The 23,287-nt window shown below is 33.6% G+C and overlaps 1 protein-coding gene across 1 annotated transcript in view; it reads left to right on the top strand.

Annotated features, from left to right (window-relative positions):
• The first annotated feature begins 236 nt into the window (after window positions 1–236).
• Window positions 237–23,287, top strand: part of LOC128999038 (homeobox protein MOX-2-like) — a 41,616-nt gene continuing 18,565 nt past the window's right edge. Inside the window, exons 1-3 of the mRNA XM_054425394.1 lie at window positions 237–305; window positions 2,801–2,931; window positions 7,930–8,031. Of these exons, the coding sequence (XP_054281369.1) occupies window positions 237–305; window positions 2,801–2,931; window positions 7,930–8,031 (302 nt within the window). The remainder of the gene's footprint in view (window positions 306–2,800; window positions 2,932–7,929; window positions 8,032–23,287) is intronic.

The raw sequence follows: 23,287 nt of genomic DNA on the forward strand, positions 1-23,287 counted from the left end.
TAATAAGAGTTTGGCGACAGCTGGTCCATATAGATCTCTGTATTAGTATTCTTAAGTCAATAGTTCATATTGTATGATGATTTCCGGTTTCTGTTCCAGTCTAGGGATGAGCTGGGTGTCTGGACTGTGGCACAGCGGTGGTTCTCGTATAGACAACATCAGGGCCTCCGTGCTGGGGCTGGGGAACGCCAACTGTTCAGCCAACTACCCTGGGTGTGATGGACGAAAGGGTTAACATGACTGTGTCAAAAATTGTACATCTGCCATGCAACGTTTATATTGCTTTACAAAAAGACTTCAGCCAAGTAGTCCGAACGAAAGGGGTGTTTCCTCATACCCAAAATGGAATAGGCGCAAAGAAGAAATAACAGTGTCACCATATCAAAACTAATATATTTGCTTTTTCACTATGTTCAAAGTCACTATAACTCAAAATTTAATTTAAGTGTTAAAAATGTAGACTTCGTATTTACGTTGTTGAGTAGTTATTTTCTATCAATCTTCGCATTGCACAACTCAAGGGGAAATGGAGCGAGTGTCGTTCGTTTCTTTGCCGTGGAGTTTATAAACTGTAAAAACCGTTAGATAGGCCCGAGTGCCGTTTGACTCCCCAGAGCGTAAGAGTGATTCAGGGGAGGGATATTAGTGGAAGGGGGTGTAGTGGGCATGATGTAACGGGGACCGGGTACAGTTTCTTAACTGGGCTACCCTAATATCGATTAAAAATTAATATCAATTCGATTAGTAAACTTTCATCCAATTTGTTCATCAGCAAGTTTGGTTAGGTTAGCTTAGGTTATAACAGTTTCACTTTATCCCTAAAACTAATTTTGCTCACCCCCTGGCCGATCTTTTCACCCCCATACTATACCCGCCGCAGCGTGCCACCGGTCACTGATAGCCGGCACTCGCCCCACCAAGAGACTGTAAAACGCCCTCGTCAAAGTGTTGAGGCAAACGGCACTCGGCCCTGCACTCCAAATCAAACACTGTACACAGTACAAGTCTGCAGACCAATGATTAACTAGACTTTACAGAAAAAATTAATGGTTTATTCACTTTAATATACTAAATTTAATCAGCAAGCATATCATGAAACAGCTTTTGGAATTTACTGAATTATTCAGATTTCAAAATTGTTGTGATTACATAAGGTTTAGTTTCCACGGAAAATCTGGAGTTTTCAACAGAGTTTTACAAGTTAATTTTCATCACATCTACCCATGCCGCGGAAAAAGGCTTAATTTTAAAATTAGCAGCTTTTATTAAACTACCCAACAATTTCAAATGTAAAAAGTAAACCGTTGAAGTGCTATACTGTTTGAGTATGAGAAACGCAACACATGAACAAGAATAACATTCAAAATATATAAACCGTCAAATGTGATATGTATGTTTATTTGTGCCCGTCCTAAAATGCCCTCCTAATATTAATTGAAACTGGAACCAAGCGAATTGCCGTAATATTTTTTTTTTTCTTCCCCTTACACATTTTGTACCTCAGAATTTTAAAACACCTCGCGTAATTCATGCTATTTAAATATTAAAGAAGGCATAGCAAATATCAACATTTTTAATATCTCTGCAGGTAATTAAAATAACGTGTTTTTTATACAGAAACTCAGAGTTTAAAGTTTGAACAAATTAAAACTATTTTCATATGCAACTGGAGAACACGAGTTGGAGATAAAGATAAACCTTAGGTAAACAATTGCATAAACCAGACCTTGTACGTTATTCAAAGTACTTCTTCCGGGTAGTACTTGATAGATATTTGTAATTCGGTAACAATTCGCTATTCAAACGAATTAGCTACAGAAATACTATCACTGGACAGTGGAAATACAAAAATTCAAGAGGCATTGTAGGTTGTGAAGGTTTTCGATGTTCTTATGACGAAAAGTCTTAGAATGAATAATAAAAAACATATATCAACACATTTGCCACAGTGCGCGGCGCGCGGCGGAAGGTATGAGAGATCTCTGATCTATTGGATCACAACAATGACAACGAGGAGCGGATCTGTGTATCTCGTTAACTCGTATCTCTGTCCACAACTCGTTACATATACTCTATCTCTCACTCTCTCTCGCACTCTCACGGCCCGTGGGGAACAATATCCTCTCGTGTTTGGTCTGTTTGGGTCACGTGTAACATTACCACCGGGATCAGTCATACATCTGTGGTACTGCGGGATTAAGTCGGTCGAAAAGGGGGCAATCATTAGGTAAAATATTGAACTCTTTTACAACTCACTTGCCACATACGTTCGAAACTTAACGGGGGCTTGGAGTTCTTTTTCCACCTTACGACAAATTATTAAAGGGAGCTTGGAATTTTATGAGTGATTTATAATTATACAACTGATTTGAGAGTAATTATAGTATGATGAATAAGAAACTGTGACAGTACACTGATTAAAGGTACCTAGATATGCTTTTGTTAAATTGAAAACGAAAACGAAATTTTAAAAAAATCTGTGAATCTTATGTCTGTTTTTGGCATTTTTCTCTATGGAAATCGTCCATTGTTTTTTTTTTTATTAAGTTGTAAAATCATTTTACTTCCAACTAAATAAACGGCTGGTTTAAGGAATGACTTAGCCTTTTCCAAATTTAAAGGAGTTGGTTTGCGGAGTACATTGAATTTAGAAGTATCTTGATTATGTCTTATCTTATGAATAATTTTCCTACAGCTACCTAACAGTGTACATGTTCTCTCGCTGATTTGAGAAAGCAAAGTGGCCAATTCGCTCATTAGTGAAACATTGTCTCACTCTAATTACTTTGTCTCACTCCAGATTCGCAACGTGAAGACACGAAATCACCCGAAATGGTGGTGTGACAACAGGACTGAATTTGACGGGGACGCGGAAAGGTCGCCCCCGGAAACATCACCCCCCTACGTCATAATGACGTCAGAGACTGGGGGGTGATGTTTCCGGCCGCGGACACTCAATTTCAGTTGCAGCATGCACTCGTCGATATGACGAGTTATTTTTGAGTTTGAGTATTAATTAGATAATTATATTCACTTATCATATACAATTACCAGATTTTCTAATCACAATTTATGTTAACCGGATACTTTAACCCCGATCGTTTTCAAAATGCACACCCCGGAAAGGTCCCCCCCTGCCATGATCACCCCCGGTATACCTGCTGTAGGGCTTGGGCTCGTGGCTCGAGCCAGCTATTGTTCACAAGGGTAGAGACTGTCCCATATTACCACCGCTCGACTGAACTCGCAAGAATGGGAAGGATTTGGCATTATTACGCAAATGTTGTGGATATTAAGATAAATACAAATTAACACTTTGATATTGTGATTTCTCTAGACATTTCCCCTTAATTTTATACATCAAATTATGTATAAACTACGTATAGTTTTTTTCCGTCAACGTATGAAATGTATTTGAAACACGTGGAAATGAAATAAAATGTTTATAGTAATAGTAAAAATTAAGTAAGGAATCAACTCGTATTAATATGAGCATGCTTCAACCACTCAACATCATAATACAGTACACACTTGACAAACATATTTTCACATTTCCTAATTCTTAAATTGTAAACATTGAGCAATAAATGATGTATATGATATACATTTAAATAATTGTCTGGATTTTATACTAAAATAAATGCATTGAGAACATTCCTGACTTGATATTGGTGAAGGACTCTTTCCCGTAAAAAGAATTTAGAAAGTAAATATTGGTTAGTTTCTTCGGCAATAAACAGGAAAAAGCTCACAATGTTTAAGTTTGCGTTGATAGAGAAGTAAGCAACCGTGTCACATTCACTTTATTTAATGATTTCACACTGCTGATATTAAATAAGTAAATTGACATTGAGTAGTACAGTTATTCCATGAACGGTCGCCCATTGTTTTGAAAATTACACATTTATATCTACCTGTAGTTCGCAGAATATTAATACGTATAACTTAAAAGTTTGCAAGAGAACATAATCCTAAGTATAGTATCCACTATTCTCAAAGTATTGATTTATGGAATTCGTCTGTAATTTGCAGACTATTAATTCGTAGAGTACAACTGTATTTATAGCGGGAAGTATTTTTTTGTAAAATAGCTAGACTTCCCCACTTCAGGTGTCCCTCCCAAAAATACCTGAGCCAAATACGTTTGTTTAACATAGTTAAGGAAAAGTTTAGTTAGTTATTTTCTAAAGTCAGTTTCAACTTTTTACCATAATTCTTACATTACCATAATTCATAATTATCAGTCTTATCTAGCCTATGTACTTAATTAATTTGGAAGGGGTTGATTTGTGAACAGAACGCCTCATAGAGTTTTAAACAGATTTTGAAAATGTTAATGTAATTTGTATAAAGTATACTGTGTAGTTGCACTAACAATATAATCAGCTCAAAATACGGTAGGGGATTTTCCCCAGTGTTTTCCAGAAACCTGCTACAACGTTTCACATTTTTATAACCCTCAAAATTTTGGTATATCGATATAGACTACACACATTCTACAAACATGACATAACTTTCATGGCATAAACTTATAGGCCTACTTACACAGATTTGATTTCAGACAAATCTTGATTTTACCCAATGGTAGAAGTATTAGAGATGTATAGTTCAAATCTACAGATTTCCTGAATACGAAGATCCGTTACGGTAGGAAAAAACTACATTTAAAACTGAAAACAGTATGGGGGCAAACACCGACGATCAATATTTAAGTAACTACTTGTAACATAAAAACGTCAATGACAGTTTGAAACCAGCTGTTAGTTAAAACAGCACTGAAACGATTTTAAATTATTAGCGACGGCTGCTAGACTAAAAAAATTAAACTTAAAAAAATGAAATCATGGCATTGACATTCCCTTCCTTTGAAAATTATATTTTATTTCAACACAAAAATCACGAAAATCGCGAAAGTGGTTGATTCATAATTTTGAAATTAAAAAAAACTCTGTCACGTTTAAACATATAATATATCACAATCAATTGCACGCTCTAGTGGAAATCGATGAAACCCACTCATGTGAATTCTTGCTTATCCGTTTACTTTTCCACTCTTTGCGTTTTTGTACATGCCAATTCAAGTCTTAAAACATTACATTTAAAACAATTGTATTAAATCTTCCATAAATTACAAGAAACAGTGACTCATTCATTTCCCCCGATTCCGAATATTTGTGCGCAATCTTGGCGACTTATGTTCAGTCTCCAGCATTTTGGAGGTGTTCGCAATTCAGACACACCCGTTCCCATAGTCAGATTATGCTGGTTCACGAACTCGTTCTAATAAACTTAGGCTTACACATTTGTAACAAATCTCATCAAACTCGCAGCGTTGTTGCCCGAGTTACCGCGCTCACGGTCACATATACAACATATACAGAGTACCTACTTATAAAGTCCCGCATGGGCTTAATATTTTCAAAACGGCAATAGATAAATCAATAAGAGTTGGTACATAAACACCACACCTAAAAACAACGTTTTAAAGACTGTCAGTTTTCTGTCATATAATGGGGACATCCCGCAAGGAGTCAGTAGGAAATCTTAAATAAGAGCATAAGTTGATATTTACAGATAACCGTAGGCATATTCTACAACTTAGTAAAACGTTATTTTTTGTATTTCATTTTTCATTTAGGGCACAAATGATTTTTCTTTTTGCTTTCTTTATTTGTTGTGCTCTTGGTCTTTAATGTTTACCAGGTTTTTAATGATTTATTTGTTACCAAAAACAATTTAAGAAAATATATTTAATTATTTACTTACATTATTTTTTACGTAGTTAAAATGAATTATTTGATTTGATAATTTGAAATATTATCAGCATATTTTTCAACCTTTTCCCATATAAGAAGGCGTCCAAACACTACCAAATAGGTAAAGGTACTACAGTAGCAAAATGTGTATTTATAAAAAGAAATAAAAATAAGAATACGAAACACACAAATTTAAAGTGCGTAACAAAAAAAACCTTCGCTATTTATCTTTATGCATTTTTCTTCTTTTTGTGCTCTTGTTTTTGATTTTTAAATATATTTTATTGTTTTAAATTATATTGTAAATGAAGTTTGTACTGTATAAATTCCTTGACACTTTGTAGAATATTAAATTTTTATTCAGTTATATTTTTGTATTTTCTTATATGTATAGGCCTAAAAGACGATTTAGTACTCATTGTGTGTATTTATTTCTCAATTTAAGAACCTGTCTTCCAAACATTGTTACAAAATCCTAAATTTGTTTTAGCGAATTTCCCCTATAGGGAATAAGCTATTACCGTAGTACTCATGGTAAGACCTGGATCCGGGACCGATTTACTTTTTCGTTTTGAAGTCCCTAGATGCCAAAAACACCATCCGTTCAAATTTATAAATTTGACGAAATTTGGTAAGTACAAGCGTGTAAACCTACGTTTATTCGAACGAGTTCGCGAACCATCATGATCGGACCAAGGGAACGGGGTTTTATGGGGTAAAAATTGGTTTTTCCCATTTTTGACAGTAAAAACTTAAAATTTAGCAATTTCTTTATAAACCATTTTGTAGAGCTTAAAAAAAACAAATAATTTAGTATATTGAAGCATTAATTATGCGCCTAATGGTTACGGAGAAAATTCCAAAAATCTGTAAATTTAAAATTTCCATGTTATACTTAGAATAAGTAGGTAAACTGTTGTAGTTGGCTTGTTTATATACATACAATTTTAATCAAATTTGGAAAATGCATTCATTTCATACTAAACTATTATCATTTAAAAAAAAAAACACCTTTTTACCCCTCCCTGTTGTAGCAAACCTAAGTACTCGTTAAACTTTGATGGTTCAAAACTGGACCCAGCTGTTCCTGATCATTGGGCTTTAAATAAATGATCCTGGCTAATGAAACAGCTGATCTTAGTCAGTAACAAAGCTACACAGATCATCTCACACCATTCTACACTCATATTTGGGTCAAAATACGCACCTAGGTGGCGTCCCCATATCAATTGATATTGATATGTATTGAAATAATGTTATTTAAATAGGGAATAAATGTGATATTTTTACAGAGACATTTTAGCGTAAATCCAATCAGGCAAATGGAAATTCGCTTAGTCTGCAGGTTTGCTGTGGCGGGGGTATTTTTGATTAAAATTGGCACTTTGTGATACATTAATTGGAGTATATACGAATGTTACTATCGTTTAAGCGATGTAATACAAGTTTACAGCTCAACATTTCAAATTTTGATTACATATTAAAAATTTGAACTCACGTATATTTTCCCCTTAGTAATTATGAAACATAATTTTGCAAACTTCAGTGGCAAAAAGGTTTTCTAAACATATACATCTTATAACAAAACTAATTTATTGGTATATCAACACTGATTGCAAGTCCTCTTCTCGATTTTAAGTTATTCTGATATTTTGATTATACTTTAATTATATTTTGACTCTATTCCAGTGATATGAATCAAGCCTAGGCTGTTTCTGAATTAAGGTACTTTTTGGCATAACCTTTAGAATAGTATCATTTACATATTTGTAATTACTAACAATTAATTATTTAGTTAAATTTAAGGGATTAATCCCCTAAAAGATATTTTTATGTTTATTCTTATTTAATAATCTGTTTATAATTTTCAAATTATGAATTAAATCGGGGCCAAACCTAAAGCAATGCGATTCATTTTTAATACATTTAGAAATTATTCTATTTTTAACAAATGTGTTGCTTAACAATTACCATAGGGTGTAAGGTAAGTTTACTGATGTTGATAATTATAACTACTATTTAATGCAACAGAAAAAATGTATACTCTACGCATTATCGTTGGTTATGAATTAAGTATAAAAGAATCATTTTTAAAGTCAATCTTTGCTCGTATTATTTAGTTGTCTTAGAAGTTCATACATATCTAAATCTACTGATTGATATTCCACCACAGCGTCTGCAACTTTCTTCTGTGGAAAAGCTGTTGTCCAAGCGACAATAATAATGAACGAGCGGCCAACCCTCAGAACAATGGACTGGGGAGGACGGGCAGCAGGTAGGCTGCCGAGCAGCCCAGCCCTACTAGGGGTAGCGTTTCAGGGGGGGACGATTCCGGGGTGTACACAGGGGATGCCTTGCCGGGAGAGACCTTCCCGTTTCTACTTGTTTGAATTAAAATTAATAACATAATTAGTTCGTATCAACTAGACTTTGATAAATTACTTGTCAAGCCCTTGGGGGGGTGCGATTCCGGTCGCGGACATAGATTTTATACCAGCTGGTTGTCTGGTTTCGTGACGTCACGTTTAGCCTGGGGGGTGATGTTTCCGGGGGCGACCATTCCGGCGACCCAATTTGACCTGGTCCGTTCTGGGTCCGCAGGCGCAGCCATGCGGATAATTTCAGGGGTGCGACATTAGGACTGAGGGAGATCTCCCTCACCGCGTCGGTTTCTTCCGTTCTCCCGCGGCCAGCACCCTTCTTCCTACCCTCACAGACACAGGCAAGAGAACTAATCACCTAATGGAGTCGTTCACTAGGTCGCTGAGAACGCATCACCTCATGGAATCGTTCACCTAATTGCTGCGTCGTGTTTTTGAGAGAACTCGACAGTGCAGCATATTCTTTCCAGTTCAAAACTAAAATGTTTAATCACTCTAACAGTTGTTATATCCATTAAATAATGAATAAAATATAGGCTCTATTATTTAGTAAGTTACATAATGTATAGTGAATGGAAAAACGAGGAGTAAGTTAAAAAAGCTGTTTAGTTGTACAATGTCTTAAATATTAAAAAAAAATTATTTTCCGAATTCGTTTAGCTCTTCTACCCGAACGATTTTCATGATTGAGGTCTCAAATTGAAAGTATGCACGCACAGATTTGCCATCAAGCATTGGCATATAATTATCTATAGTCTCACTTGGTCTATACGTAAACGAAATTTGCTCTCCATGTATTTCTTATAGGAGTAAAATTTGGGTTCTCTTTGCCGAGTTCTAGCTCTTCTACCCGACCGATTTTCATGATTGAGGTATCAAACTGAAGAAATGCACGCACAGATTTGCCATCAAGCATCGATCGGCATATAATTATCTATTATCCCACTCGGCCTACACGTAAACAAAATTGCTTCCCTTATATTTTTTATGGGAGTTAATTTAGGGTTTTCTTTTCCGAGTTCGTTTGGCTCTTCTACACGACCGATTTCCATGATTGAGGTCTCAAAATGAAGGCATGCTTGCCAATAATTGACAAATATTTACCTACTGTATTACTCGACAAAAAACATAATTTGATATATTTTTGAGTTCTTACTACAATTTATGATGTATTTCACGAGTTACTATACAATCCTATATATTTTAGTCTAAGAACCTCCAGTGAAATACCGCCTTTCATTTAAGCTATTATTTATTCAAATCGGACGAGTTTAAAGCAAACGTAAGGTGAACAACCAACAGAAATATTATTTTCCAAAAGGGTTTTCTATGATTAAAATCAATAGCTCCAGTATTGTGCATGTTTTTGTACATGTTTAAAACTAAAAATAATTAGTAAATTATAGGCTTTAATTTGAGCTATTGATCGTTTGAATCAGTTAAGCTCAAGATACTGTGTTACTCAATCAAAAATCATAAATTTGATTATATATCGGATATTATATCTATCTTAACGCTGCGGAGCAGCATGGGTCCTCTAGTTTACTATTATTTATAAAATCGTTACTTGCATTAAAACCAGCTCAGTTTGAACAAACAAATACATTTAAATAGGGTATACAGTTTACCCAAAGACACTTTAAACTTTCACTTTACACTTTTTAGCCGGGGTATTTTGCATGTAGACCTAATGTGAATTTAGGCTTTTCATATTAGTAAATTTATGAAAATTTAATGTTCGTCATGGGCAATATATACGTTTAAAAATAGTTAAAGATATGAAAGTAAAACCTAAAATTAAACTAAAGTAATTATTAGGTTGTTAGTTAATTTTGTAGTAAAATGTTAAATTGTACTACTGTATTGATATAAGGAGTAAAGGTGTTGTTGACGTTAAGTCGTATTAACTGGGTTTATTTATTTAAATAATGCCAACTTTAAATATTTGGTACAACTTTCAAGCATAGAACTCACTACTGTGGACATACACCAACAACGCTCTGATTTTCGTTTCAGTACAGTGTGGTATTGTTAGTTTGTGGAACGCATCTCACGAACTCCCTGGATTGCGGCAAATGCAGCTCATAGAATTAAAATTTGATGTCATAGGGTTTGTTGTGGACGGATACTGATCTGTTATTTTCTGTGAACATATTTCAGAAAGTTCATTGGCATTGGTGTTGTAGTACATAAATTATTTCTCAGTAATCCATTACATACGACCTAATAGCTGGAAGGTCCAGATTACAGAACATATTGGGAACTATGAACAGAGGAAAGGGAATGTGTGACCCTTCCTGGAATTCCTAGCTCGACGCAGACGTTTCTCTTTGTTAACTATGCATCAGGTGAACGGGATGTTGGTAAATAATAGAAAATCTCAATAACTAACGGTACCAAATGTTGTCATGGTGAAGTGTTGTTTAAGAAATAAAACATTTCTTTACTGACACTAATATATTTCAATCCTCCAGCAGTGCTTGCTAAACAGAGGATGAGGATACTGTCCATCACATTGCTAGAACTTAAGTAAAAAAATATTTATACTACTTGAATTTACATGCTACATCAGTGACACACTTTTGATTGTCATTTATATATTTAGATAAAAAGATACATTTATGATATTATACGTTCCAAACAAATTAAAATATTGTAATTTTAAATTTCATGTAGTTTCCTGCTTCAACGCGAGGTCCGATATAAATTGTCGTTTTCATTCGTTTATGGTTTTCAATTTCGATAACTTGAGTGGAGTGATTGATTACATCATCTTTGAGTTGACTCTTTCAAGTCATCGGAAATTATTACTGTTATTCGTTTTGAAATAATGCCTGAAATACTTTGCAATGCTCGAATACGAGCAACGGAAGCACTAGTTTAAAATAATAGTTGTTAGCGCTGCAACGCGCACCCGTAGAGTATTATAGGCCTACATCGATGCGCGCACCGGGTAACTGCTAGTAATACATAAATATTTAAACAAAAACTGTATGGATCATAAACATAAATAAATGGTGTCGCTTGCCGAAATGTAATAGTAATTTTCATTACCCTACACACGAAAGTACCTACACTTTTTGAGGTCGATTCACACATAACAGTTACGACACGTCACAGTTCAGATATATCAGTCACGTCACAGTTAGCCAAAATATTCTTTAATGGATTTTCTATTGCTTTATATACACTCATCCGGCGCAAATCCGTCAGTCGCTCTCTCGGCGTCCGTCAGTCAATTCCAGATTTCTTTCTACCGACATTTTTGGTTTTCGGCCTCCTGTCGGACGTGTTTGAGATTAGAAAATAGTGGGGTTTTTCATTTAAATTATCGAGTTTGTATTTTAAGTACTGTTTGTAACAATGGACAAGATTTAGGATGAGATTTTGATAGAATATTAAGTTTTAATTTACCATTTTTCACTGTAACATCACTGTAAATATAGTAACGCAAGTACGACTGAAACCAAATGAATGACCCTGACAATCCACAACACATTAATTTATGTTACAGTCGATGGTAAAATTACTCGTTCCTATACTCTATACTTATATAATTTGACTGAGAAATTTTGGATTCAACTGAGACTGAACTGTGACTGGTCTGTGGTGGAACTGTGACGGAACTGATATAAATGAACTAAGAAAATACAGTAGGTTATTTCCGCTACTGCAGCAAAATTACATAACGTTAACTTTCTGTGCATTTGTGGTGCACGGAACGTAACCGGTATGGGATTTTGCTGTGCAGACCCCATATTGAATAATCAAAGGTATTCGTATTGTTTACAAGTTTTTCGATATCGTAATGAAAAATAATGTTAAATACTCATCTGAAAAGTGCCATTGCGGGTTCGAAAGCTTTTTCCAAACAAATAAATCTGGCTAATAATTATCATAAAATTTGGTAACTTATGGATGATAAGCATAAACAAATGACGGAACTGAACGAATCTTATACTAACTAGCAACACCGGGGGTGTTAGAAACTCTTTGCCATATTCTCATAATTGCTTGTTTCCTCTATGACATTTGTATTTGGAATGATTTAACTAACATCTGTTATATTCTTTGTTTTTTTAAATATACACAATTACAGTCTACTTAAAGCCCTTTAATTATTTTACCCACGACCGTTTTTTAAAAGTAACCATTTCAGTTTAGTTCTCAGAATTGAAAAGTTTCACTTAACAGCTGTTTACTTTCATAACAGCATTATTTCATTTCATAACAGCATAGTTTTTCTCATAACAACACGGGTAACGGACCAATGAGATTCAAGGATTGAGAGAAAAGAAGTAAAATTTTAATGTTTCGAACGTCAACTAATCAGCTGATCAGGATTTTATTCGTTGTAACAATTGACGTACAACACTTTGTTTTAGTAAATACACTTGTTAGTAAGCGTATTTTTAAACATAAAATCATAAAGGTCTCAATGTAATATTTCAATGAGTGCATCGTCATTACTTTTACACCATCCTAGGTAGCCTAAATAAGTGTTTACAATCTGAGTTAACAAAGCGGACTTTTGAATCAAGTCAAGTGGTACGGTTGAATTTCGTATCTAAATAAAATGGGTGATCAAACAACCATTTTACGGCATTTTAAAGGAACCAAAATTGTCTCTTCTGAATCTTGATCTCGTTGCGAGGCACTGGAATAGCGGCTAAATTATATTAATAAAGACGAATGCTAACAAGTGAACGATTCCATGAGCCGATCCGTTCACTATCCCACTAGTTCACTATGTGTCCGGGGGTAGGGTGATGGGAATAAGGCAGGGAGAACGGGGAGATTCCATTCAGTCCTAATGTCGCACCCTCGCATTATGCCGCACGACTGCCCCAGAGGGCTCTGGCTGGCCCAGGTCAAATTCAGTCCTGTTGTCGCTTTACCACACGAAATAGTGAGCGCGTAACATGCAGACAAGGTCGTATGCGCACGAAATACGTTGGCAGCACTGGCTGTAAATCAGCTGGTCAGCTGTTGTACTGTTGTAAGTGTTGTATCATTAAATGTCATATTAAAAGTTCACTACCGTGTAAAAATATGTTACGTTTCTTTACCAATTTATTTGTTTTATGGTAACTGTAGGAAAAATACTATGTGCAACTCGAGTGCAAAGTGCAATTGCTCACTAGTTGCACAAATAACTATTGTTTGTATCCTGTTTAGGGGACATCAACATTTCCACGACGTTTTATGATCATAATCCATACTAAAAGTTCCACAGAAATTAGGAATGATTGATTGTAAGGATGTAATTTTTATAGGTATTACGACTATTAGAGCTGTTAATAGACTGCTAATTAGTTACACTCTTTGTACTTAAAACATCAATTGTGTTTTATTTATACTTCAAAACACTCATCTTATTGCATATATTACATGATATTGTTACTGTTCTATGATACATACGTATGTACCTTCGTATATATTTAAAATTACAATTTACTAAAATACTAGGTATCTTCAAAATCCAATGATAAAAGATCGGTTTATCGACTGATTTAACACCAGTAACTCACCATAGCGGGTTAAGAGGTTTCATATAATACAAAGTTAAAGGCAAACACAAGTTATAGATCAAGAAGCCGGACTAAATATGGCAGGCTAACTTCAAATTATAAATTACTGTATATGAATTATTTTGTAAACATTTTATAAACATATTAAAAAAAATCTTCTATCCATCTTTAATACTTTGTCTTATAGTATGACCTGGTTTTAGGTGTATAATGTATGAATAATGTGTTTTAAGGCTTACAAAGTGAAATACATACAGCATTTGAATACCTACGATAGTTTCAGTGCCCTTACTTCAATACAGGTGTGTGTTCTTGTAGAAAACAGGTTCAGTTCATACTTTTGTTTCGTAAGAACAATTACAAAACCACAAAAGAATTTATGCCTTCATTGGTAAACTGAATTATTTTCACTATTGATACTTATTATAAATTGAAAGTTAGTATAAACTCCTAAAGTAGTATGATCTAAAGAGTTTCACTATAATGAGCAATATGTTGCAAAAAATTATCATTAAAATTGTCATTGTAATAGGTAAGGAGAATAAGGGATTTTCTCATTCCCGTTTTACCCTGAACGTTGCCAAACTGACCTCTCCTAACTGAGTAATCCGCGGTGGCAATTTCAGTATTTCTGCCCAGCTCATAAAACACCCTTATAATCCTTCCTAATTGCTGTGGAATTTTCAATACGCCCCTGCTACATTACTTGTGTAATTTTTAATGTAGAACACACCGAATTGATTATACAATCTTCCACTATGGATATGAAAACCCAACATGTCATACACTCTAACACATGTGAGGCTCTAACATGACTAGATAAATCTTACGCGATTGTCTTTAGTGCATGTTCGAACTATTCAACCCTCAATATACCATCAAGAAAACTGGTGGTATATAAATAGCCAATAGAAAGGCACAAACAATGATATACCATATGGAAAATGTTTTAACAAGACAACCGTATTCACTGATGAATAACAACCATCTTTCTCGAATGGAAGGTTTTGCCTGAATAATATTTGTCGGAGAGACAAAAACCTGTCGCGGAAGGGTGGGCAGAGTGGCTGAACGTGCTATGCCAGCTGGTATCACACCCTCTGCTGTTTTGGGATAAAGGGGATGCGTCATTCAATTCGTCAAGGATGATCCATTCATCTGAAATAACATAAGCAATGTAAAAGAACAAAATAACAACAATAAACGTAAACAAATCCTTGTTTAGTCATTGGTTACATTTTGCGACAACATCCTAACATGTATATAATATGCTTATACAGGGTGTCCCGGAACTGTCTACCAATATTTTAGGGCATTGATCCTGGGTAAGAAACGTATCTAAATATCATATTTAAATTGTCCGGAAGTCCTTAGTTACTCATACAGCCGCCATTTCGTTTTATTCAGTTTTTAATTTTTTTCTAAAGAATGGTTAAACATACGAAATGGAAACTTTGCACAAACATTTATGACAACTAGACAAAGCTACAAAAAAAAATATGAAGATTTTTCAAATTCATAAAACAAAATGGCGGCCATTTAAAATTTTCTTTCTTAAATAACTCAAAAACCATTGATTTTAAAAAATTTTAAATGGCCGCCATTTTGTTTTATGAATTTACGTTAGCTCTTGCAATCATATTAATTGTAGTTAAATATGATATTTAGTTATGTTTCTTACCCAGGAGCAATGCCCTAAAATATTGATAGAGAGTTCCGGGACACCCTGTATAATATGCAACAGCAACAGTGGGCTAGTTATCCGCATAACCAAACCTCTCAAACGGCTTAAAATTTGCAGTAGTAATTCTACTATTTTGTGTGTTTTCTCCAAATTGATATTTCGTGTGATCAAAAACCTTCTATAAATATTGAATTTTTTTTTATTTATTACACAAAAAAACTGATTTTGACCATAATAGCTTAAAATAGCTTATATGGGAAATTCGCAAAAATGCCAATCAAGAAGTTATTTTGTGGGGTTTTAACCAGGGTTCCAGGGTAGAAGTTTTGAAGTTCAGCTCTCTACGTCAGTCGAGATCAGGTCTGCTCTCACAACATCACACCTGTCACATACAATATACTCTATGATATACAACTATGTGGACGGGGTCTCTAGTCGGATGACTGTGACAGCCGCACAGCCCCTAGTGTGGGTGTGTACTCAGCTGAGGTTGTAATGTAGGGGTAGTGACGGTCCAGACGTAGCAGACTGCTTGACGCTAGCCTAGCCGCTGGGGAATAGACGCTTCCTGCCATCCTCATCCCCTCGTCAACCACCACAATCTACACTTCATCTATCATGCAAGGTGAAGGAGCGTTGATCAACAATAACGTTCAACTCGTCATAATGTTGCTGTAATAATGAGATTTTAAAAACTGAACTCAAATTACCTCATTGGCTTATATGTGTAGAAGAATTTGGATTACATCGATATGGGTTAATTGTCTCATCTGTGGGGACAAATTAGTCCCTCAATTGACCGATTATTCCTCGGCTACTATATTATGAGATGGTTTATTTATATAAGAAATAATAGGAATTATTTTTAGACAAAGTATAAAACTTTGGAAACATCGAAACTTTAATTATGCTTCATCATTCGGTGGTCAGATCGAGTTTAGAAAAGTGTTCCATTGTTTGCGATCCATATCATTTACAATTTAACGATGCTTTGGAGAGAGTTCAGAAGAAGTTTTAAGATTCTTATGTTGCAAATGCGTTAATATATACATACGAAATAATTCCATATGGTGATTTATTACAACTTTTTGGGCTGCAGAGGATAGACCAGAGGATAACGATCGTATGTCAGGTGTTTCTGTACAAGGTGGCGCGTGGAGAGGTTGACGACGCTGCAGTAGATATAATACCAGAATATGACCCCACTTTCGGCGTTTTAGAGGCACTTTTAGGGCACTTTTTATAGGGGAAAAATGAGAAAAAAATGGAAGAGCTTTTTTTGGCCACTTTTTTTAAAGACCCAGCTCTCGACCTATACACCCCTATATAAATTTTCTACTTTTGTTAATACTAAAAATCACGTCTGGAAATGGTGAGCTTTTTTTGGCCACTTTTTTAAAGACCTGGATCTCGTCTAATACAAGCCTATATAAATGTTCAAACTCCATTAAAATTTCAAATCCACATCCATTCCCATGTATATTTTCAAAATCATGTGAGGTTTGTGCGTGAACTCGGGCACGCTTATGGCTATGTGTAAACTATGCCTGACTCAAATGAATGACTGTGAGTGTAACCTAATGACCCCAATCAAAACCAATTGTCAACATTCTCTGTCTGTCTGGCGCCAGTCTGTCTGGGGCAGGTTTAGACAATTACCAAATATGTTTGATTGATTGACCTCAATTATTCAATTGTTCAATTTCAGTTTGTTCAATTTCCATTGTTAAGTTCTAAATTAATTTAGACAATTTTGTGGTATATAAGGGGGGCATTCTACGGAATCATCACTAACTCTTCCACCTGGATCTTCTTGTTTTGGTAAGTCTTTGACATCTAAGCTAGACTATTGTAATATGTTGTCGCGTGTCGGGTCATGGGATCAATTGGTGATGTAATTGATGCTTGTACTCATAGGCCTACTCTGTATTTCTTTTAACTTAGGAGTGTAGCTAATTTCCCGAGTCCATTTTTCAAAACTTAGCCGAATTGAGTCACTAAGGAACTTGTAAAAAATGTATATAAGTCTATTTTTAAACACTTAGAGTATTTTGAACAGTCACTAAGGAACTTAAAATGTATATAAGTCTATTTTAAAAAACTTAGCCAAATTCACTCATGACTTTGAGTCAAAAGTTTGCACAAGTTATTATTTAAAAACTTAGCCGAATTATACTCACTATATAATTTTGTCGAGTTCCTTTTAACATAGGTAACATAGTCTTCTCTATAACCAACACTCACTCTGTATATATGTAGACTCAGCATTCTGAATTGCTAAAAAGTATTTTTACTTAAGATTTTGGATTTAGTTTTGATTTAAAAAATTGCAATTGCCAAATTTTATTGTATGAAATTGTTTTGAATATTAAAATTTAAAATTCTGATTTAAATTATTATTTCCCATTAATTGAAATTGTCTAAAATGTAATTTCCATCATATAGAAGATGCTAACTTTGTTTTTTAGTTACATGTCAACTGTGTGCTGCTTCTCTATCCAAAAAAATAACTTATTTTGTTATTACTATTTTTAAGTGAGTCAAAATTGTGCACAAGTTATTATTTAAAAACTTAGCCAAACTTCATGCAACGGGGGACTTTGAGTTAAAAGTGTGTACAAGTTATTATTTAAAAACTTAGCCAAATTCACTCACGGGGGGGGACTTTGAGTCAAAAGTGTGCACAAGTTATTATTTAAAAACTTAGCCGAATTATATTCACTATATAATTTTGTCAAGTCTCCTTTAAAATAGGTAACACTCACTCTGTATATATGTAGACTCAGCAATCTGAATTGCTAAAAAGTATTTTTTATTTAAGTTTTTGGATTTAGTTTTGATTTAGAAAATTACAATTGCTAAATCTTATTGTATAAAATTGTTTTGAATATTAAAATATAAAATTCTAATTCAAATTATTATTTCTCATTAATTGAAATTGTCAAAATGTAATTTCTACTATATAGAAGATTCCAACCTATTTTTTAATTACATATATAAAAATGAAGACTACATGTCAACATTGTTTTGCATCGCTCTCCAAAAAAAGCAACCTGATTCGCCACTACAAGGTAATACATAAAATGAAGGTGAAACTGTGCAAAGTTTGTGATATAATCTGTGATAATAACATGGCTCTAAAATCTCATATATTACAAACTCATAAGACTTGTAATTTCTGTAAAAGAAATGTTGTTGGTCATTTTAAAAGACATGTAAATTCTTGTAACAAATGTCCATATACAATGATTAAATTTGTTGGTGAATCGATTAAAACTGAACTTAAAAGTACTCTTCAGTCTTGTCCTCTACCAATAAAATGGACTTTAGTAAGGAGAATCAAATTTTTAAAATATACAATAGATCAAAATGGAAAATTAGTTAATGAGAAAGAATGTATTGCAGATTTTAGAAGCCTTACTACCTTAACCATTGAGAAGAGAGATTTAAAGCCTCAAATTGAAAATGCCCTTTTAAAGATTGACGCTTCCATACACAAATATCAAGCCGAAGGCAGTGGATGGATTTATGACCATACTAAATATTGGCAGTTGCACGTTTACAAGTATAAGCCCCTAACTCCAAAGTCATACATTCCCACACCAAAAAGTATTAAATTGACAAAAGCAGTTTTAAATATAAAGAATGTTGATAATAAATGCTTCCTTTGGTCAATTTTAGCAGCTTTACATCCAAGGAATGCTAAACATGCTAATAGAGTCTCTAACTATGCACCCTACGTAGGTAAGTTGAACATGACAAATATAAAATATCCCGTAAAAATATCTGACATAGATCAATTTGAAAGAAAGAATAATATAAGTGTTAATGTATTTGGAGTTGAAGACCAAAAATTTATATATCCATTAAGAAGAACCAAACTGAATAGTAACACTCATATAGATCTATTATTATTACAACAAGGTCGTAAATCACATTACTGTTTAATTCGTGATTTTAATAGGTTAATGCTACGGTCAACAAAAGATAACAGTAAAAAGCATTTTTGCAAGTTTTGTTTACAACATTTTTACACCAAAGATAAATTGGAGTGTCATATAACATATTGTAAAAACTTTGATGTCCAACGAGTGGAAATGTCTAAACAAGATACATTACAATTTAAAAATTATAAATATCAACTTAAAGCCCCATTTGTAATTTATGCTGATTTTGAGTGCTTTATAAACTCTAACAACCATACTCCATCTGGATTTGCATTTGTCGTAGTAAAAGATTCTAAGATTATTTCTGAAGAGTTATATAGTGGCGAAAATGTTATGGATGTGTTTTTCGAAAGGTTGTTTGAGACTTATGACTTCATTAAAAATCAAATGGCAATATATATCCCCCTTGTAATGACTCCTGAGCAAGAGGCATCTTTCCAAAACTCAACACATTGTCATATTTGTGAAAAGCCTCTATATTTTGATAGGGTACGGGAACATTGTCATTCAAATGGCCAATACCGTGGAGCTGCCCACAATGATTGCAATTTAAACTATAAAGTAACAAAGAAAATACCAGTATTCTTTCATAACTTAAAAAATTACGATGGACATTTAATAATGCAACACTTGGGAAAGTTTGATCGTAAATTAAATTGCATAGCCAAAGATATGGAAAAGTACATTTCATTCTCTATTGATGATTTAGTATTTTTAGATTCCTATAACTTTCTGTCCCTTCCATTATACAAATTAGCTTCCAATTTAAATACATTTAGATTCATAGACAATCCACTACTACAACGCAAAGGCGTATTTCCCTATGAATATATGACAGGACCAGATAAGTTTGCAGAGTCTCTACCTCCAATTGAAAAATTTTACAGTACTTTAACTAAAGAACATATCTCTCCCATCGAATATGAACATGCTAAAAATGTCTGGACCCATTTTAATATACATAATTTACAAGAATATCATGATTTATATCTTAAAACAGATGTATTGCTACTGGCTGATGTGTTTGAGACATTTAGAGACCTGTGTTTAAAGGATTACAAACTTGACCCCGTACATATGTATTCACTTCCAGGACTAACATGGGAAGCTTGTCTTAGAATGACTGGTATAAAATTACAATTATTTCAAGATATTGACATGCATTTGTTCATAGAAAGTGCAATCAGAGGAGGAGTCAGTATGATTTCTACACGTTACGCTAAAGCCAATAATAGATATATGGGCAAACATTATGATCCCAATCAAGAAAGTGTGTATTTAATATATTTAGATTGTAACTCGCTATACTCCACAGCTATGTGTGAGACACTACCCGTGGATGGATTTCGTTGGACGAATGAGATAGACTACAAAAACAATCAAAATGATGAGTTTGGATATATCTTAGAAGTTGATTTAAAATACGATAAAAGCTTACATGATTTACATAATGACTATCCATTAGCACCTGAGAAAATGAATAGCAAATTAATACCTAATTTAAATGACAAAACTAAATATATTTTACATTATAAAGCATTACAAAAATATGAGGAATTAGGTTTGGTTGCTACAAAATACTATAGAATTTTAAAATTTAGACAATCAAAATGGCTTGCACCCTATATTAATTTTAATATTGAAAAACGCAAATGTGCTAAAAATGATTTTGAAAAAGACTTTTACAAATTGTTAAATAATAGTCTCTTTGGTCGAACAATTATGAACCAACGCAAGTTTCGTGATATATATCTCAAGGATGAGTCACTATTAACAAAATATGTCACTAATCCAAGGTTTGACTGTAGCAAAAAGTTCGATAACAATTTACATGCTATACATTTAAATAAATTAGTTGTAAAGTTTAATAAGCCGATATATTTGGGAATGACCATTTTGGATATTAGTAAAGTAATAATGTATGATTTCCACTATAATTATATGTCAAAATTTAAGAACAAAAGATTTCTTATGACTGATACAGATTCTTTAATGTATTCTATAGTTACAGAGGACTTTTACAAGGAAATAGAAAGTGACTTGCACTATTTTGATACCTCTGGATATAGTAAAGACCATTTCTTATACTCTGATAAAAATAAAAAAGTCACAGGCAAGTTCAAAGACGAATTAGATGGTCATATTATGTATGAATATTGTGGTTTAAGACCAAAGTTATATTCTTATATTCCTCTAAAATGGTTATATGAAGAAGACAAGCAAGCTTTAGAGGTGAAGAAAGCTAAAGGAGCTGATGGTGCTACAGTTAAACATCTCCTTAGACATCAACATTATTTGAACTGTCTTGCAACTGGGCAAGATTACTATGAGAATGTGACAAGAATTAAATCTACAAATCATCATCTTCAAACCTTAACCATGAACAAGAAAGTACTATCATTTGACGATGACAAGAGGTTTATTCTAGAAGATGGCATCAATACGCTTGCGCTTGGTCACTATAAAATTGATCAAACATAAATCTATATTTGCCATTATTCTTTGACCTTTCTTTGTCTATTACAAAAAAGCCATATTTAGTTTTATCCCAGCATTGGTGGCAGAGATTTCTAAATTGGTTAAATGAAAAGTCATTACCAACATGATTGTTATATACATGTTTTAAATTTAAATCATCTTGTTTAAATAATATTAGGAAATTTACATTATCACGTAAATGTTTGTGTACTTTGCTGTAAGATTGACACAAGTAAAAACAGTTAATATTTTTATGTCGACCCATTGAAAAAAATTGTGTAATATTTTGACTATTTATGTCATCAAATACAACAACTGACTGTGATTTTACATCATTTGGTGTGATTTCACAGTCAGTACACGTGTGTAATTTCACTTCGTCACACAAACTAAATATTTCAATTATTTTTTTATATTTTTCTTGTTCTAAAGATTTAGATATTAAATATAAGTTTGTAAATTTTAATCCTTCCTTTCTTACAATTAAATTGTAAATTACAACCGTCTTCCCACTTCCACTTGGACCACAAATAACACATCGAATATTGGTAGGAAATAGACCCAACTTCTTTGGTATATTTTCCTTAGTATGTACTATTTTAAATTTATGTTTTTGTTGAATAAAAGACATTTTTTATATAATAAAAATGGTGAAAAATGATAATAAGAAAACATGTAAAAAAGGCAAAGGTTTATTCTTAAAGCCTTACAGGGGTCGAGGGCTATTGAATACTCTTATAAATAATCTTCCATTTCCACTTCACATACCATCATATCGGTACTGTGGACCTGGAACGAATATACGTCAAAATCTAGCCAAAAATGTACCTCCAAAAAATAAGTTAGACTCTTATTGTAAAGAGCATGACATATTCTACATGAATAATCCCGATACCGCTGCTCGGAACAAAGCAGACATGAGATTAGCAGACTTAGCTTGGACTAGAGTAACGGCAAATGACGCAAATCTTGCTGAAAGAGCTGCAGCTTATGCGGTGACAAATTTGATGAAGGCAAAAGCAAAAATGGGAATGGGATTAAAATTTAATAAAAAAGATGGACAACTACCAGCTGTTAGAGGCCGCAAAAGACGTGCCTCACTTCCGGGGGGTGTACCTAAAAAACGAGCTAAAAAATCTAACACCAAAAGTAAAAGAGTGCGGAATAGTTAATTTAGACAGTTCATCTGGCACACATTGGACAGCATATCGTAAAAATAAAGATATTGTAATTTATTTTGACCCATTTGGAATCCAACCTCCAAAAGAAGTAATTAAATATTTTGAGGGACATAAAATATTCTATACAACCGATCAAATACAAGATTTAAATAGTTCTATTTGTGGAATTTTATGTTTATCATTCATAAAAAATTTTTGTTTATAAAAATGGATTCATTTACAATAACATTTTCGGGTACAGAGCCAGAGCTAAAGTCAGTGTTCTTTCCTCCCATAGAATTAAATGATGATTATGTAATTGGATTAGTTGATTTTCAAAGTTATAATTC

Source organism: Macrosteles quadrilineatus, unplaced genomic scaffold, assembly GCF_028750875.1.
Source record: "Macrosteles quadrilineatus isolate MER2022 unplaced genomic scaffold, UCM_ALF_1.0 Scaffold_7__1_contigs__length_78375512, whole genome shotgun sequence".
In the NCBI taxonomy this organism is placed as follows: Eukaryota; Metazoa; Arthropoda; class Insecta; order Hemiptera; family Cicadellidae; genus Macrosteles; species Macrosteles quadrilineatus.